Genomic DNA, 19,745 nt, shown 5'->3' on the forward strand with positions numbered 1-19,745 from the left:
GGGCATTCATCATATATCGCAACACACGATTTGTGTGAAAAATGCAAATTTTTTTACTGTGTACGAATGTTTAAAATGTATTTACAAAAATTTAAACTTCCGCAATTTTCAACAATTTTGTTTTAGGCGTAGGGGATAAGGGGTCGATTGAACCATGGGGCAACTGAACCATTCGACTTAAAAAATCGAAAAAATTGAAAACATTTATCTTCTTAAAATTAGATTCTAATATGTTAAACTCTGATATGATCAAAATTTGAAATCAATGCGATTAATAAATTTTGAAAAATTGAGATTTTTGTATTTTTAAGTAAGGTAAAAGACCCCATTAGTGGCACCTTTAACCCGTATTAGTGGCACTTTTTCTTTCAATGAAAAAATGTTCTACTTGGAATAAAAATTAAAAATTTTTTTGATCTCAAGGTCTTAACCCATCAGCATTCACGTTATAAGCATTTTGCTCACGCAACAACATCCGACTTATAGAACGGCACTGTAGTGCAAGTGAGACACTAAAATCTACGTGAGTTCTGACGGGTTAAAGATTAGAAATAATATATTTAATATATATCATTATTGAAATTAATGATTTCATTAATTGAATAAGTACCAAAATCAAAGAAAGTGTCAGTAATGGGGTCCCCGCCACTAATGGGATCTTTTACCCTATGTAAACTTTTTTTTCGGCTGTTGACAAATTGTTTGATAATATTTTAATTTTCGAATTAATTGATAAAATTTGAATTGCAGTAGTTGTATATGGGTGATTCTCTGTAAGGACGTCTTAAATCTGTACAAAATTGTCCGACCAAATTATTTTTGATTTTATTAGAAAAAAAATTAGGAAAACGGTTGACCCTAAAGGCCATCCCTGCAACTTCCCGCTAATTCCGTTTATACCTGGCCGCTTTTTTTGAGCTCTTCGAGCTCAAAAATACAATCTGTGTGTTGTTTTGAGCTCTCCGAGCTCAAAAAGATACCTTTTCTATGCTTTTGAGCTCCTTGAGCTCAAAAGTCTGATAGAAATTTCATAGAACACTATTTTTTGAATTTTCAAACCGCAATAACTTTTGAATGAATGAACCGATTTTTACGCGGTTGGCGGCATTCTACGCAGTTTTTTAAGCCTCATAAAATGTTTTTAAGTTTTAATTGGTCAAACTGGAAATTTCGGAGTAACTCCGAAAAACACTTTTTTCGATTTTCTTTCGTTCACGATATCTCTCGAACGAATCGACTGATTTTGACCGTATTGGCGGCGATCGACGTGGTTTTTCAAGGTTGAGAGCTGATTAGTTTTTGGAATCGATCGGTAGAGCCGTTTAAAAGTTATCCCAAAATAACCACTTCTGAAAAAATTTTTTTTCCTATTTTTTTTTAGATTTCTCCAAATTTCTCAAAATCTATCGGTCCGAATCGGTTCAAATTAACAGGAAATCTCAGTTTGGTGAAGCCCTTTCAACTGGCACCAACCGCGATGAAATCGGTTCAACCGTTCAAAAGTTATAAGAGGTTTACACACACACACACACACACATATATATATATATATATATATATATAATATATATATATATATATATATATATATATACATACAGACACCGTGACACCCTCGTGGGAATAGTCAGGAAAGCCTCCTAGGACCTCAAAACGTCGAGATCTGATGAAAACTCGATTTTCGAAAAACGGGGTAAAACCAATAACTTCCCGATTTTTGAAAATTTTCAATTTTCTTAGCGGGAAGTTAAAAATTAATAAGAGCTACAAAACTATCAGCTTAATCATAATAAATAAACAGCCGAATTAATTTTTGCTTTTTCGATATTTGTGTATCTTTTGCCATATAACATGACAGGGGACTGTTTGCCAGGGGACTGTTTTTTTTTATCAAATTGAGAAAAATCAAGCAAACTATTTCAATGCATTCAACTTTTGAAGTTCTTAATGAATGTTTACATTAATTAGAATAATATTAAGACTTATGGATCCAATTTTATAAATAAATTATAAATAAAAATAGCTGCCAGGGGACTGAGTTTTGAAGTGGCCCAGACACATATTTCCAGCACAAACGGTGCTTTGACACTAAATAAAATGGCGATAAAGCGGTAACAGCCCTATGGTTATTAACTCAAGGCTAGGTAGGTCCTTATAAACCTTACAGAACATAAAATAGTGAGCTGAGTTTTTTTTTTTAAGCTTTGAACTTCTGGCAGGAGACTGTTCTTAAAATACCTGGGACACACTTTGGTTTAATGAATTTAATGAAACAAATTCATTTTCGGTACTTTTTATTGAAGAAGATTGTTAGTTAGCTAATTAAGTTTATAAAAATTATGGATAAAATGATAAATTATAGACGAATAACTTAAAATTTAATCTTAAAGTTTCAATTTTAGAAATGGGACAGCTCAGGGGATTGTTATTTTGGTGGTTTACGAATTTATAGCAAAAAAACCATAATTTATTTCATTTTAGTTTTAAATGCTCCAAATAGAAATGTTTATTTACTTTCGTAACAAATTTTTTTTATTAACAAAATAACAATTTTTCCAATAAAAAAGTGCCTGGGACAGCGAAAAACATCCTTACAGAGAATCACCCATATAGTTATACTTCATAATCCTTGAATTAGTTTATAGTGATATAATGATTTATTTATTCAATGTTTACTATTAATTTTCATAAAATTATATAAAACTATAGACTGTAAAGAAAGGCAACACTAGTGCGTGAGAAAAAAACCAATAGCCATAACCTATTGGTGTCTTTTTCTTGCCGTGGAACCTCCTTAACAAGTAACAATTTATAAATTAATTATTAAAAGTTTGGGTTTGAGGTTTAAATACTATTGGTTCAATTGACCCCAGGCAGGGGTTCAATTGCCCCTAAGTGGGGGTCAATTGAACCATTCGACGCGTTTGCATAAATTAATAATTTTTAAGAATTCACGTTGTTTCTTGACTAATTTATGGATTGATAATGATAGTAGACATAATAAACTACCATCTCAAAATAAAAAAATTTCTATTTAGTTTTAATTCGAATAATAAAAAATTGCTAAACTTTTTTTGGTTCAATTGACCCCCTCCTCCCCTACCAATAAAAATAAAATAATTGCTTAATTTTTTTTATAATAAATCTTGGAATAAAAAAATTTTTATAGTTCGAAAACATAACAAATAGATCAAGTTTACAATAGCATTACTAGAGGGAATTTAGTTAAATTATTTGAGGAAAAACTCGTAGGGTTGATTTCATATTTTGATGCTTTCCTTTCAAGAAAAACTGTTTAATTTCCGAAATAATAGAGTATAAATTGCTCTGCGGTACCTATATATTCTTCATTATAGAAAAATTTTATTTCAAGAATTCGAGGGTTCGTTTTGACCCTAATAATTTTTAGCTATCAAAAATTTTGATTTCTTTACATATTTTTTCGAGCTATATTGATAGAAGTATTTTTGGAATTTAAAAAGATTTGGACTAATAAATATTTTGAACAAGAAAAAATATTTATTACTCTAAAAAAGCGACATAAATAAATAAAAACAAAGTAATTTATCAAATTCTGACGAATCATTTTATTCATATACTTTTTAGCTGAAACAAAAATATTTCTTCACGAGAAGCGTATTTTTAGTTAAAAAGAGAAGTAAAGTTTTTCAGTGAAACAAAATACAGGATGTTATTGATGAATTTAAAAATAAAATAAATTAAGCTTAGGAAAAATGTGTGTTTGAATATCACAAATAAAAGAAGCTTTAAGTGACGTTGAACGTGTGTGTAGTAAAAACGTTTTTACATATGTTTGAAGGCCGATCAGCGACCACTTTGGTTATTCTAAGAACCGAGTTATTCTTTGAGTTAAATTCTCTACTCCGTAAATCCACTTGCTTTTACAATGCATATCCAATCACTCACTTGATCAATCATTTTACTTTTTGCTCCAGCTCTACTCTCCCAGTTTTTTCAGCTTTCGTGTCTCGTGGGTAGTACCTAAGAAAAGTTCCAAGCACAATGTTCCTACGTCAATAAATTTGCAAATAGGGTATGTAAATGCACCGAGGGAATACACGCATCTCCTTTTCAATAAAAACTTACAACAGATAAAAATAAAAATAAATTGCGCTAGCAATCGATCAGATAAAAATTGTTTGAAGAATGTAAATTAATTTCAAAAAGGTTTTTCGATGTTTGATATTATTTTAGTTATACGTGAGCGAAATAATTGTATATATTTAAATGTAAAACGTGACGACTTGTCGCGAGAATGCAAATGATAAATTAATGGATTTAAAGTAAACACGATGTATGTATATTGTTAAATCCAATGAAATGAGTCTTGAATGGATAGACAACCAAGTTGCACAATATTTCACTAAGCTATAGATGACGAGTGCACTTGTGATGTGACACTTTAATTGACCCAGCAAAACGGTTACAAACCACATAACAAGAATAACATAACATATCATAACACTTTTTTTTTTATGCTTTATATTGTATATTTTATATTGCTCTTGATTTTTTATGAAAGATAAAATTCTGATGATGCTACACAATCTGATCTGTTGAATTTACATTTTATATTTTTTTAAATTGGTAGTTACTAGTGTTATGCGTTTTTCTTATTTTTATTTCAATTATTAATTGAAAGCGGAAAAATAAATATTGTTCATGTTAATTATAAATGTGTCCTGTATCTATTACACTTGAATTTTCCATCATTCATTAAAAATATAAATTACTTGATGTGTAAGGTTTTTAATTAAATTGTAAATTATTCATTCGAATGATTACAATTAAAATTATTTGATTACTTGATATTGAAAATTATTGATTGGAAAGGTCATTGCTGATGATGTTATTATAGGAATTATTATTTTTTCAAACTAATTAATAAAATTAGGAGTTATTATAAACTAAAATATAGGATAGGAGAATATAATATTCAAGATACTAAAAATTATGAGCTATTTTTTTTATAAAATCTAATTTTATATTTTTTGTAAAATTATCACGAAGTTCAGAGTAAAAAAAAAAATTAGGTCAAGTATGTTTCATTTTATAATTCAACATTATTTAGAAACAAAATAATTATTATTAGCCATCTCGAATTTCTGATATATTATTCATGGTAATATTTGCTCTGAAATTCTCTCCATAATTCAATTATTTTATTATAATAACAACTTTTAATTTTATAACTTATCGTTAAGCTTCTCTTTATTGATTATAGTTAATAATAATATCAATGCTTCACGTATATACAGATATATAGACTATTCCTTTTTTCTCCTTACATTAAAATCACTGTAAATTATTTTAATCGTTTCAAAAAATTTAACAGAACTGAAAAAAAGAATTATACAAAGTTATACTTTACATGATAACGTGGCGCTTCATATAAAGAAACTGGAAAAATTACAGTTTCAGATTTTAATTTTTACATATTCTGTAAGAAAAAAATTTTCAAACAATTACCAAGAATATTTTATTTTCAATTTTCTAACATTAAAAAATGACGATCTTAAAATTATATTGTTTACATTTCGAAATTTCGAAAATTTTTTTTGTAGATGGGCGATTTCCATTTATTAAAAAAAAAAAAAAAATATGTGTGCGTAGTGTTTTTCTAAGCCTCATTACTTAATTACCGGATTAGTTTTTTTTTTTTTTTTTTATTTTTAAATAAAATATAAGTAAAATACTTCCATTAAATCCGTTATTGAAAATTTACCTTACAGTTGATTTTTTATTAAACATCAAAGCATTTAAAGTATTTAAACAGATTTACATTACAACTTTTACGTCAAACTATGTGCGTGGTTCTCTCGTCACTTTCATGGATTTGTGGATAAATATTAACCCATGTAACTCTATTTACTCCCATCAATTGGGCTTATGAACTTGACGACTATTTTTTTTTTCTAATAGAAATGAAAATTAATCATAAAAGTTTAACCCTTCATCACTCGCGTCATGAGCAGATCGCCGCCTAACAACTACTCAACCTATAGAGACTCACTATAGTGCGAGCGAGAAACTAAAAAAGACGCGAGTGACGAAGGGTTAATAACTTTCAAAATTATCAAGAATGAATTTATAACTTGAAAAGATTATTTTTTTTTCTGGGTATTTATAAATCTCTAAATTACATCATTCTTTATGGACAATTAATATCAATAATAAACATTGACACAGCAATGATGGAAAAAAATAAAAAAACAAACAAACAAACGATTACATACATGAATTAACACAGTGATTTAACTGGAATAAATATTAAATGAGTAAAATAAATTCGTGGAAAAAATATTTTAAGCCATTATCAACATTATTATTATTATTATTATTATTATTATTATTATTAAGTATCGCTGTAACAGTATTGATTTAACGGTTGTCAATATAATATAGATTTAATGGATTCAAGTTTTGTGTAGTATATTAGTTAGATGACATGGATGTACACTGATAATGAAGGTGCGTTAGACATGATTATTAGCTTTACTACTATACTACTATACTACACTACACTACACTACACTAAACTAAACTAGATGAGAATTATGGGATAGAATAAAGACACTGGACTATATACGTGCGAGTTCTATAAGGTATTGTGTGTTTGTATTATTATTATGTCGAGCATGTATCGGTGTATATGCGTATGGGCTTTCTCTCTCTCTAGCACATACAAGTAAAGCAGCACACATACACCAGTTGGTCAGCTGTTGAAATGATCTCATAATAATCATCCGATTAAGCGGAAAGCTATTGTCAGTATATATATACACATATATATGCTAGCTACCAGCCAGTCCACCATCCAGTAGAATTTTAGACATCCTCACACACATACATGTATTACCCTCGGTATTACACTATTCACCTCACGTTCTATAATAATTTGACCGTGTAACAATGTAACATTCAATCATTGTTATTATTATTATTCCTGACGCTAGAGATAACGGGCTATTTTTAATGTTAATTAGCATTTTTATAAATAAATTCGTCAGTAATCGTAATAATCCGTATTTTTGGTAACTAATGATTTGTACAGTTTCAAAATTTTTATTAGCACGAAATATAAATTTTGCATGTATGTATCAATCTCGGGACTTTAATTACCGAAATAGGGTAATTTGGAAAATTACGTGCTATGATGGGGAATAATTATTGCTGGTTGGTCAAAATTTTGTTATTGAAGGAAGAATTGTAAGAATTGATTAATGAAAATATTAAAAATTGTTTTTCCACTGCTCTAATTACGAGATTAATTTTAGATCATGCGCCATCTGTTGTTAAGAAATAAAAATAAGAATAATTGTTAATCCATAAAATTATGATTAAATTTTTTTTGAACAACCACATATTTTTATTTTTCAAGTTTACCAGAGTGGAATTAATTAGAAAAATTAATTTTTTTTTATCTAAATTGTTTTTTACTCATAGAATTTGGAAAAATACCCGAAATCGCAAGATTAATGCAGACACATTTTAATAATGATTTTTGGTCGACATTACATTTTTGTTGATCTGGTTCTCGGTATAGCTTAAGTGCTAAGTATCTGAAATGTAATAAAGTTAAATATAGAATTTACTCATCGCACTTCGAAACCGAGAAGAATTTTTTTCGAAGGTTTTTGTAAATTGTATTTGTCAAATATGAAATTGAGTTTTCTTATTAACAATAATAATTTTCAAAATCATACCGTGCCAATAATGTATTAAATATATCGGCTAAAATTGTTTGCTTACAAGCTTCAAAACTAATTAAAAAATGTTTTTAAAAATTTTCATAATTATCGTAAATTTGTTGTAAAAAAGAATAATTTGAGAAAAAAAAAATTTTATAAATATTAATGTTTTGATATTTCATACAAAAAAAAAAAAAAAAAAAAAAAAATGACCAAACTAAACAATTATCAAAAATAATCATCAGGCAGTTGCAGTAATACTTTGATTATTTAAAAAAATCATCCAATTTATGTTTATCACAATGAATATGACTATGACTATGATTACTTAATAATTTATAATTATTTCAAATTGTCGCCGGAAGAATAATAAACTGGATGAACGGTAAAACTAGTGTCGCTGTAACCAGGACGGTAATTAAATAAGACTTTTAACGGAAGCGCTAAAGTAATTTTGTTAAATTGTGTGAACTTGGCATAGCACGCTTTTGTTATTTTATTAAACAGTTAAGATAATCTTACCTTTAGGTAGAGCCATAAAAAAACAAATAATTATTAAATGGTAATTTAATAGTTATTTTAACGATCAATATTTAAGAGTTTTTAGTGAGCAGAAGGACCATCGAGCACTAAAAAATTTTAAATTACAAAACCCTATAATTGAACGTTAGAAGCTTTTCTAAAATTGAAAATATAACAACAAAATGTGGTTAAAACAATAAAAATAAAATGATTCGATAGAATTTCTATCGGGAGAGAAAAGAATTTTATTAAAATAAATCGTAAACAATATAAATGAAAAATAGGTTACTCCCAGGTGAAAAGAATTAATTTAAAATTCGTATAACGAATAACATAAAAAATAAAATAATTTTTCCAATTAAAATAGTAATTTATAAATGAAAATTGAATGAATAACTAAAATAAAGTTTGAACGTAGAATATGAGCGATCCCAAAGGACTGAACTTTTGACAGTAGTTGTAATGCTCTAATAGATCAATATCTGCGAGTACCAGAGGACAGATATATAACAACGCGGTTGATCTGCTGCCCGAGTTTTTATCTCAATTTGAGCAAGAATATCATATATGTTGTGCAGTGGTACGTAGTATGTAGTGTGGTATTGAATCAACTAGGCGAGAAACTAGATGAGATGAGTTGAGATGAGATGAGATGAGATGAGAAAAGAGAATGGAGGAGGTCAGACAGGGGAGAGCCACAGGGTAACAAACAATATAACACGAGAGTTATTACTTTAAAACCGTAACCGTTTTCTGCTTCCAAAAAATAAAGGATGTTATAAATCCTGTGTTGTAACATATATCTTCCGGGCTCAGAGTATCAATATATAACTGTCATTCTTAACTGTTTTCTATTTATTTAAAAGTTCTTAATTTTAGCGGTTTTGCTTAAGTCGAATTGCAGGGAATTCAAATTTTTTTTTAATCGAGATTTTTCTCTTGGAATTACATACTGCGAGAAAAAAAAAAATTTGTAACACTTAATTTGTAAAATTTTTTTCACTACGATAAAGTAAAAAAAAACGCCATTCGGCCATACCCGATATAGATAGGTAGATTTCTTGTTTGAATATTGAAAAAAAACTCGTTATTAAAAGGCAAAAATGTCCTAAAATTTATATTTTATTATATTCTTACAAATAATGATATAAGACCGACTACAACTAATAGATATTCAAAGACATCTTCCTAAAAAATAAGATTTGTAACAGATGAAAGTCATTTGATGATAATAGCTAAAAATTAATTTATTTTTGATTTTTTTTTTTAATTTTCCAAACTCCGAAATAAATTGAAAAAAGTATCAAAAGGTAACAAATAATAGATCAAATTGAAGATAATTATGTGAATTTTAACATAAAGTTGATAAATTCAAGCTATCTTTTACAGCTTAAAAATTATTTAAAGAAAAAGGGCTGGAATACGTTCATTGAAAAATTTTTGAAAATTTTTAAATTCACGGAATTAATTAAAAAAATCATCAAAACTAGACAAATAATAGATTAAATTGAAGGTTATTAAATGAAGTTTAAGATAAATTTGATAGATTTTATCTATTTTTTACATCTGAAAGATTATTGTCATAAAAAATACAAAATTTTTTGAAAATGAAAAAAATTTTCAAACACCCACAACTCGTAAACTAACCGGCCGATTTTGCTCATCTTCGAACTTGATCTTGGTATTGATCCACAGAATAAGCCCACAAAATTTCATAAAGATCGGTTGAGAACTGTGAGCGCAATCCTGCTGACATGGCGCGTGATATCACACACACATATATATATATATATATAGGGGGGGGGGGGGCAAAATGGGGTACCCCCAAAATTTCATAAGAAAATTTTTTTTCTCCAAAAAGCTCTTTCAGCTTCCTAAAATATATTTTAATGTCATTTCCTACAATTTAAAAGAAAAAAAAATTTTTTAATTAAAAAAACAAGAAAAATTTTTTTTTTCTAACTTTTCTTACAGTAATTTTTATCGTCATTGTGCATCGTAATAAATTTTTTTTCACATCTACGATTAATTTTTCTAAATTTTTAAGTTCTCGCTTTACAAATGAATGATTAAAAAAAAAAAAAAAATCGGGGAGTCATTGGTTCCTTGCCAGTTTTCGAAAATCAAGTTCTAATCTGATCTTCACATTTTTAAGGTCCTAGGAACTAGTTCTTAATATTCCTACGAGGATATCTGTCGGCGTGTGTGTATGTAAGTGTAAACCTCTAATGTGTCGAAGAAAAATCTTACATAGAAAGAAAAATTTCTTGACTGGAGAACAAAATTCTTGGCTCAAGAAACTTTTCAGGTGCCTGAAGGAAGACTGAAGTTGTGTTGCCCGAAATAAAAATTTTTCTTGAAATTCTATTCTTGGTGGAAGTAATTTTTTCTTAATTCAAATTATCATAAATACTTGATGCAATAAATTTTTACATTTGATCAAGATTTTTAGATACTTTAGGGAAGCAGTGCCACCTACTTCAGTTGAGAAAAAAATTTTCTCATCTTGAGAAAATTTTTCTCTTGAATATTTGATACCCATTTTATATTATTTTAGCGTACAATTATACATATTGAATGAAAAAAAATGATTCAACATTATTAGATCTTCCCATTTGATATGTTAATCAATAAAAATATTAATGAAAATTTACTTCTATTTTTATATTTTCATGTCTGATCAGGCCTGTTCATGTCTGCAGGATTGAATACGCTCAGGTCTTATCATGCCTGTTCATGTCTGATCAAGCCTGTTCATGTCTGAAAGGTTAAATACGCTTATGCCGGTCCATGCCTAGAAAATTTAATTAAATTTACCTTACGGTAGATTGTTAATGATAATCAAAATACTTTTATTTATTGGATAGTAAAATATGCCGTTTATTGATAATTTACAAATTTATTAATCGAAATTAATGTACATATACTGAACATATTTAAAAATTTTTTTTACCATATTTGGTCCTTAGCATGAACAGGGATGATCAGGCCTGAGCGTATTTAACGCTTCAGACATGAACAGGCATGACCATGTCTAATTTCAGGCCTGATTATACATGAACAGGCATGAGAAGGTCTAATTGCAGGCCTGATCATACATGAACAGGCATGATCAGGTCTGATCATTTTTTTTAATATTTGGAGCAAGAAGCTGAATTTTCTCAAAACAAGAAGATTTTCTTGACTTAAATAAATTTTCTTGGATCAAGATACATATTTCTTAAAACAAGAGAGTTAATTTTGTTGGAATAAGTGAAATTTCTTGTGTCAAAAAGAAAATTTTTTTTTCGCTTAAGGAAATAATTAGGAAGAAAAATATTTTCTTGGCTCGAGTGAACCTTTTTTTCTGTGTAAACTAACCATTCTAAAAGAATGTATTTTTCAAATAACTTCGAAATTTATTCTCGGATAATTTTTGATGTCATAATTTAACTATCAATGCTCAGAAAACTAAGTCAGAGGCCGCCAATTTCTTCAAAATCATTTGGTGGGCTTGTGAGATATTTAATTTAAAAAGTAAGATCTTCAGGCCTACAAGATCATTCAACTTGAAAAAATTTTCCTGAATCCCTAAACCAAGAAAGAGAGTGCAAAAAAATTACGAATGTTTTTTTTCGTGCTATTGCTTGGAATTGCGTGAGAACTATGTCTAAAAAATTTTTCACCGGGAGATCCAAAAATTAGAATCTTCTCAAGGGAACTCTTTTTTTTTTATCTTGATATTATTTTTACTCAAGCGAAACCCGTCAAAAATTACTACAAAATTAAAAAATTTTTTTTGCTACCTCAATTTTTGTTAGGAGTATATTGCGTCAACTATAACAATGTTTCTTTTTTGGGTGATTTGTTCATCTCTCTGGGTTCATTCGTAGACTTATCGATAAGAAAATGTTATTTTTTTAACGACATTTCATTTTCGGATAATGAAATTTTTTTTTCACTTTTTCAGGGGGTACCCCATTTTGCCCGCAAAAAAAAAAAATTTTTTTTCTACGGCAACTTGAAATTTGATTATTTTCCTTCAATTACGACTGAAAACGAGAAAAATCAGCATATTTAAGTCCTTAAAATCATAACGGTTTCTTAAGTACCCCATTTTGCCCCCCCCCCCTCCCCTATATATATACATACATAAATACATATATAAATTTTTGAGCCAATGCCATTTTTCGACATTACTCGATGAAATAAAACATATTATGATAAAATTTTCCTAAAATTACAACATGAGACCAGCTACAATAGTTAGATTTCTATAGAAATCTACCTAACAAGGAAGTACACGGAAAGAAATTTATAGGAACCTTTCCAAAGCATTATGAGAATGGTTCCTATAATAAAATGATCATTATAGGTATCAATCCTATGCTCATTATGGGAACCATACCCATAATTTATTGAAAAAGTTCCTATACAATAATGGAATAGCTTAAATATATTATGGTTATGGTTCCTATATTGTTTGTGTGTCATCACTGCATTATTATGGGAATGACGCACACAATAATAGAAAAATGTTTATTTTCATAATAATAAAGCAATCACTTCAAAAATATAAAGTAATTATTATATATTTTTTTGCTAGTAAATTTTGTTTTGTAAATGAAACTTGATCTTTCACTAGAGTGAAAAAATTTCTTTTTCATAATTTTAATTCACGTGTGTACTTAATCTTAAATCGTTTATACGAACTCAGTTATAATTGTGTTGATTAATATTGAAAAATATTGTTGCAATTCTAAAGTTTTTCTAATAAAAGGGATATTTTCTTGCTATACAATTGAGGAGCTGATTTTCAAAAGGGTATCTTTTCATATTTTAAAATACCAGTTTTCTGAACTTTTAAATATTAAATACTTCGAGAATTATAAGGATTTATAAATGAAAATCGAATTGCAGCTTCATAACCAATAGCACTTTATAGCTAAATTAAAAAAAGTTCAATACAAATATTTATTATTGAAGATATCTAGTTTTTTGTCTCGATTAATCAAAAATGAAGATACCCTTTTGAAACTCAGCTCCTTAATTACAGGAGCAAAATAGATATGGAAATTCATTGTTTATTTTTACAATTTCATTTTATTTTTAAAACAAATTATTCATTTACAATACATACGTTCCACATTATTCATACAATCCACCGTTTAGGAATGTAACTTTTACACTGATAGAAGGATTTATTTGTATTAAAAAAATATTTGTTAATAGTTAACAAATCATTTATTAGAGACCATTTTTTAGAATCAAACAAATATTTCTTAGTATTTAAAATGATTTGTTTGTATTTAATAAATCAGATATTCATTTATTAAATATTAATAAATCTTTTTAAATACTAAGAAATATTTGTTAAGGACTAAAAAGTGGTCTCTAATAAATGATTTGTTAAATATTAACAAATATTTTTAACTATAAACAAATCCTTCTATCAGTGTATTGTTCATATGAACAATATTAGTTACTTTACATATTTCAAAAAAAAAGTTTGGAAAATCCAAAAGTGCACAACTCATAATGCTCATTTAATTATGAAATATTAATAAAACAAAGAATGTGAAAAAAAAAAATATATAAAACCGCTAAAAAAACAGCTGTACTAGGAAGGTAATGCACAGGCGCCCCTGGTGGACAAATGTACATAATATCTATAGATATAGATGTATCACCATCCATATTAATTTTACATGGATATATATAGATATACAGACTTGTGGTTTTCGTTTTTTATGAATTGTAATTAAATGACACTAAATTAACTAGCCATTCGCATTCGGTGACCTACAATTCTCAAGACGAATTTAAAAAAAAAAAATTAAACTCAAATAATGGATTTTTTCACAAATTACAGTGTTTTCGGGGTTTCATACATGACGGACAGGAAAATTTTTTGATTTATTTTGATGTTTTTTTCCATTTCTATTGTAGTAAATCAATTTTTAAAAAGTATAGAATTAATCTCCATTAAATTATCTCGACAATAGTATGCAAAATATCTTGATTCCGTGAACTAACAAGGCTATAATAATAAAAATAGTTGCCAAAATGAGGCTAAAAAAATTTTTTGATCGTAAAGCACTCTCTGATGCTTCGCATCATGAGTCATGGAATAATGTTATTGGGAAGCAAGTAAAATGATCTAAATTACTAATAATTTCAAATGCTTCAAACTGGTCAAAATTAGTCGAATGATCAATAAAATATTTTATTACGAGTGTAATAACATAAAATTTTCAACGTCACAGAAACTTTATCGTTTTTCTATAGATTAGAAAAGTGATTCTTGTACTGTTGTGTGAAAAAATATTACTTCAATATTATAGGAATGGTTCCTATAATATACGTGAATGGCTCCTATAATATCTAGCGTTTAATCCTATAATTATGGAAGCCATTCCTATAATATTGTAGAAACTATTCCTATATATTATGGGAATCATACCGATAATATGACAGCTATAAGTATAGGTATCGTTCCTATAATTATAGGAACCATTCCCATAATTATAGAAACATTTCCCAAAAATTATGGGTAAAATCCCCATAACCTAAGTAATCGCTCCTAAAATGGTAAAGGAAATTTCATTCAAATTATAGGAACGATTTCCATATTTTTCTTTCCGTGTATAATAATTGATTTTGGTAAACAATACACTATTTTAGTTCCTGTTACTACACTGATAAGAAAATTAACTTCATTGAAGAGAAAAACTCTTGGAACAAGAAAATCAACTTGAAGAGTTTTATCGTCCTCAATTAAAACAAGAAATTCTTGAATTAAGTTAAATTTACTGGAACCGAGAGAAAGCTCTCAGTTTGAGAACTTTTCAGCCTGATTCAAGACAAAAAACTCCTTAAAATCATTTTCTTGACTTAAGAGTTTATCTTTTGAATTAAGATATTTCTTTACTGTACGGCTTTTTAATATATTTTTACTTATTACGACAATTTTATTATTATTTATATATTTTGTATTTGTTATGATAATTTTTCTCATAAAAATCAAATAAGTTTTCTAATTTGAAAAATTGTTTATTATTTTCATGTCAAGTATTGCAAGTCTAAATTTTTTCTGTCTCAATTAAGATGCAGTGCATTATAAGTTAAATATCTGAATTATAAAACGGAAATTTTGTTAAAGAATTTACGATTTATGGAAAGAATCTCGGAAGAAAATAACCCAGTAAAAATTTAAAAAGGTTCCCTGTAAGTACTTGAACATCATGATTAATCTACCCTTAAGTCTGAAACTCGACTCAAAAAAAGTAACAAATAGAAAAACACATTTCATTTTATTTTTATGGCAAACGTTGTAAAATTCCAAGGATCCTTTTTAAATTCGAATGAAGGGCTGGACTTTTATCTATTGTTTTTTTCGGAGTATGCCCGATGATTTTAAACAGAACAGGAAAATAAAATAACGCAGAACTGGGCAGCTTAATATATATTTATATACATATGTATGTGTGTGTATTTATTGTAGGTGAATTGTAAATGCCGTAGATTTTATATTCCCAGTCGGGTATACCTGGAATATACGGTGAGCATAAAAAGGACAAATAAAAATTCAAGTAGTCCATAGTGTTGCCGTTGGCAGAGTTAGTGTGTGTTACATCATGTATAGAACAGGAATTGAACTCACCGGAAACTGGAGCAAGGATGTATGACCCAGTGACCTGCAGCCTTTTGCCTAATTCGTTCCTTCATAAGGGCTTTTTTGCTCCCGAACAGTTTCATCGCTAATTTGTTGTCTGTAGGCTGGAACAACGCTTGAAGCTGATTTTTTAGGAAGCTCTGCTTGACTTCCTGGCCCGGGAGACCCGGGCCCAATTCTTCTTTTGGCGTGCCATAGAGCGACACGTCGTCCACTCCGAAGTGAACTTTACCGCTTCCTTTGTAATTCATCTCGTTGCCTGAATAAAAAAACGTTTTATTTTTGTAAATCTTTTTTTTGCCGTCAGGATTGTGAAATTTCGATTAAGTTTTCATTTATGGGAAGATAAAAATAGTATATTGTACATCAAAATGAATAAATGGCTGAGTAAAAAGTGTACTTGTAACTCTTAGGTCGTTAATGGTTAAATTTTTGGGTCTCAAATGGGTTTAAAAGTGAGATAGTTTATTGGAAACAGAGCAGAGTCTAGTCTGGGTATTACAGATCGTAAAAACGATAGGTCAATTGAACGGGAAAATCCTGCAAGTACTTTTATAACCTTCATACTTTTCGTATACACGGAAAAAAGTAAACTGTAATAAATAACAGTTGATTTATAATAAGTAATGATCAACTGCTAAAAATTACCATTTCAAACAGTAAAACCGTGATTTTACTATTCACTATATAATATTTACCATTTAAACGTTACAATTTACTCTTTACATGGAAGAAAATACTATTTCAAACAGTAATATTCGCTATGTAAAGGTCTAAAATGTTAAAGTATAATAATTAAGAATTCAGATTTTGATATTTATCATTTTGTACCTAAAAAATGATCTTATGATATGTAAAAAGTATAAAATAAAGTTAGTAAATTTCTAATACAAGCAACGTCAATATTTACAAAGTAAAATGGTAAATTTTAAACGCAACGCTAAAAATCAAACTGTAATTATTGACTTGCTTGGACTGATAAAATGTATATTTTAAAAGTATAATTTTTACTGTTTCAAATGTTAAATTCTCCCAGAGTGAGACCCCCTTCTCTTTTATCTGAGTTCCCCTTCTCCTCAGAATATGGACTATATATTGAAATGGCAATTTTTACTGTTTGAAACTGTAATTTTTTAAGATGAAAGAGTCGTTATTTACTATAGTGACAGCTACTAAACACTTATTTTGGATATTAAATTATTAATTGTGGCTTTTATACTTTCTACATTAAGTTCTGTAATATTTATATTTTTGCCACCCCGATGTTCGCTTTACTGTTTAAAACTATAAAAATTAACCGGGATCCGAGTAAATATTACAGTTTACTTTTTTCCGTGTAGTATTTTAGCGTTTGATTTTCCTACGGTTTTGTTTTTTTTTTTCTTTTTTATCTATCTACACATTCTTTACTTCCTATTGAGAATTTTTTTTATAGCCAAGGCCTAAAATTTTTTGTTTGGAAATTAATTTTTGACATGAATGTATTCACCAAACATTCACTAGAGTTTAATTAAATTGATTAATTGACAACTTTGTTTAAACTTTTAGATAAAAGCAAAAAAAAAAACTGTTGAAATATGTGTTTAAATTTAATTCAATTTATTGATAAAAGTTTTGAGCTTTTTTGTGTAAAAAAATGAGGTATCCATTTTTGTTCTCGATAAAAAAATTCAATAATAATAATAAATGAGTAATTAAGCAGTTGAACTTGAATTAAAAAGAAAAAAAATAACATAGAAACGCGGAAATACTTAAATGTTGGTACATGGATTCCGTCAATTTACGGAATTGCATTATCAGGAACGATCCAAGGTCTAGTATCTCTATTCTGCACATTAATCTTAATTTACAAGTATAACATTGACGAATTAAGATATACGCGATGAGGAAACACACGCATTGCTACTATTATTTAATGGTGATATGCTATGACTTTTTATTTCAACGTAACAATACTCGAGACTGAAGAAATTAGGCTAAAGTTAACTTAATCACTTTTTCGAGGATAAAATTGTGATGAGTGTAAACTAATAAAAAAAAAAAAAAAAACTCGCTTAATGTCAGTTTACGCTGACAATCCCAGTGTACTTGCATTAATTGTTGAATTTATTTTGTTTTAAATAAACTCTGTTTAACATTGGGACAAATTATAATATTAAATTGTCAAAATTTGTTCTTTAGATTGAAAAAAAAAAATCCTTTTCATTTTATGTTATGTAACGTCCGTAATATTCAACTTTTAAAATCGCCGACGTATTTCAAAAATTAAATTTAAAAACTCTCGACAGGTAACTATTATACTTTGCAATTTAGAGAAAGCTTGAATCGATTCATATATTACATGATTATTCGTAATAATGCTGAATTTATTGTTGATAAATCCTGTTCTATTAAACACTAATAAAATTTTAGTCGAAACGTGACCTCATAAATTTGACTTTCGGTAACAAAATTATCATGAAATTCGGCAAGGGTCATGTAGGGCAAGTGTGCGCAGTGGGTAAGAGTGCGCAAACCCATTCATTTGAGTCCCAAATACAAGCACTGAAAAAAAATTAACTTGATTCGAGAGGAAAATTCTTGAACCAAGAAAATAATTTTGAAGAGTGTAATTGCCTTGAATCTAGACGAAAAATTCTTGAATAAAGTAAAATTTACTTAAACCAAGTAAAAATTTTTTAGTTTAAGAATTTTTTTACTCAAGAAGATGAAGTTCTTCAAAATTATATATTTGATTCAAGAACATATTTTTTTCTGTGTGAACAGAACACACATGACTGTATAGTATTTTTTTTTAAAAGTTATTATCATCTTAAATGATGAATTTCTATTTATTTTATTAATTATGCTCCAATATGTTAGCATTTGATTTGCTTAAAATTTTTGATCAGTCATCATCATTATAATTACTTAACTTTAAAAAACTCCATTACATTAATTGATTTATTGCGAGTTTAATTTTGACTAAAAATATTAACATTATAATTAATGTTTTCATTTTTAAAATGAAATTAAAAAAAAAAGTTATTATTTCGTGTAAGAATTTTTATGACCTTATTAAATTTTTAACATTGACTAAAATGATTTCACAGATCATAGGAAGTATGACTATCAACTCGTATTATTCTTTTATCAACCATCAACCATCAGTTCTCCACGTTTGTGTGAGTTAATTAAAGTTTTTTGTTATATTTCTAAATTAAGTAGTTTTTGGAAGCTATTTTTTAAAACTGATTAAATAATAAATAATGAGTATGATAAAAATGATTTTTTTATTATTTTTAAACATGCATAACATTTTTTAATATTTTGTAATCCGGATGTAAAATAATTACTGAAAAGTCAATTCATCTGGGAATAAAAATTTCCATTCTGTGGTTATATTAAACAATGAAGTTAAAATTAAAAAGGCACCATTTCGTTATTGAAACAGAAAGAGAATTTTTACTTTTGAAAATTAAAAAATAATTCACAAATTTTAATAATTGCAAAAATTAGAACCATGTTTAATTTTTAAGCACTATGAACAAAATATTTGTTCGAAATTGCTTGGAGTCGCGTAAAATAAAGTTAATTTTATAAACTACAGTAGTAGTTTCATAAAACCAAAATGCGATACAACTTCAGAAGTTATTCAACAATAAAGACCTTCTGAAACTCATGCAAAATTATGTATGATGTCAATTTAAGAAAACCACATGAGTTCAAAGATACATTTAACAAAACTAAGCTATCACTTTTCATTCAGAAGTTATATAGATGTAATTTAACGAATTTTGATTCCTGTTAAAATTTACAGAATTCCGATTCCCCTATTTCAGAATCAATTTCGCTCATAGAAGAAATATAGAGAATTC

At 27.8% G+C, this 19,745-nt stretch overlaps 1 protein-coding gene across 9 annotated transcripts in view; it reads right to left on the minus strand.

Annotated features, from left to right (window-relative positions):
* LOC123264105 (potassium/sodium hyperpolarization-activated cyclic nucleotide-gated channel 2) overlaps positions 1 to 19,745 on the minus strand; it is a 251,655-nt gene that overhangs the window by 71,639 nt on the left and 160,271 nt on the right. For all 9 annotated transcript variants that reach the window (XM_044727188.1, XM_044727187.1, XM_044727191.1 and 6 more), the window contains one exon: positions 15,877 to 16,147. In XM_044727188.1, coding sequence (XP_044583123.1) covers positions 15,877 to 16,147 — 271 coding nt within the window. The remainder of the gene's footprint in view (positions 1 to 15,876; positions 16,148 to 19,745) is intronic.

The sequence above is a fragment of the Cotesia glomerata genome, linkage group LG4 (assembly GCF_020080835.1).
Source record: "Cotesia glomerata isolate CgM1 linkage group LG4, MPM_Cglom_v2.3, whole genome shotgun sequence".
Lineage (NCBI taxonomy): Eukaryota > Metazoa > Arthropoda > Insecta > Hymenoptera > Braconidae > Cotesia > Cotesia glomerata.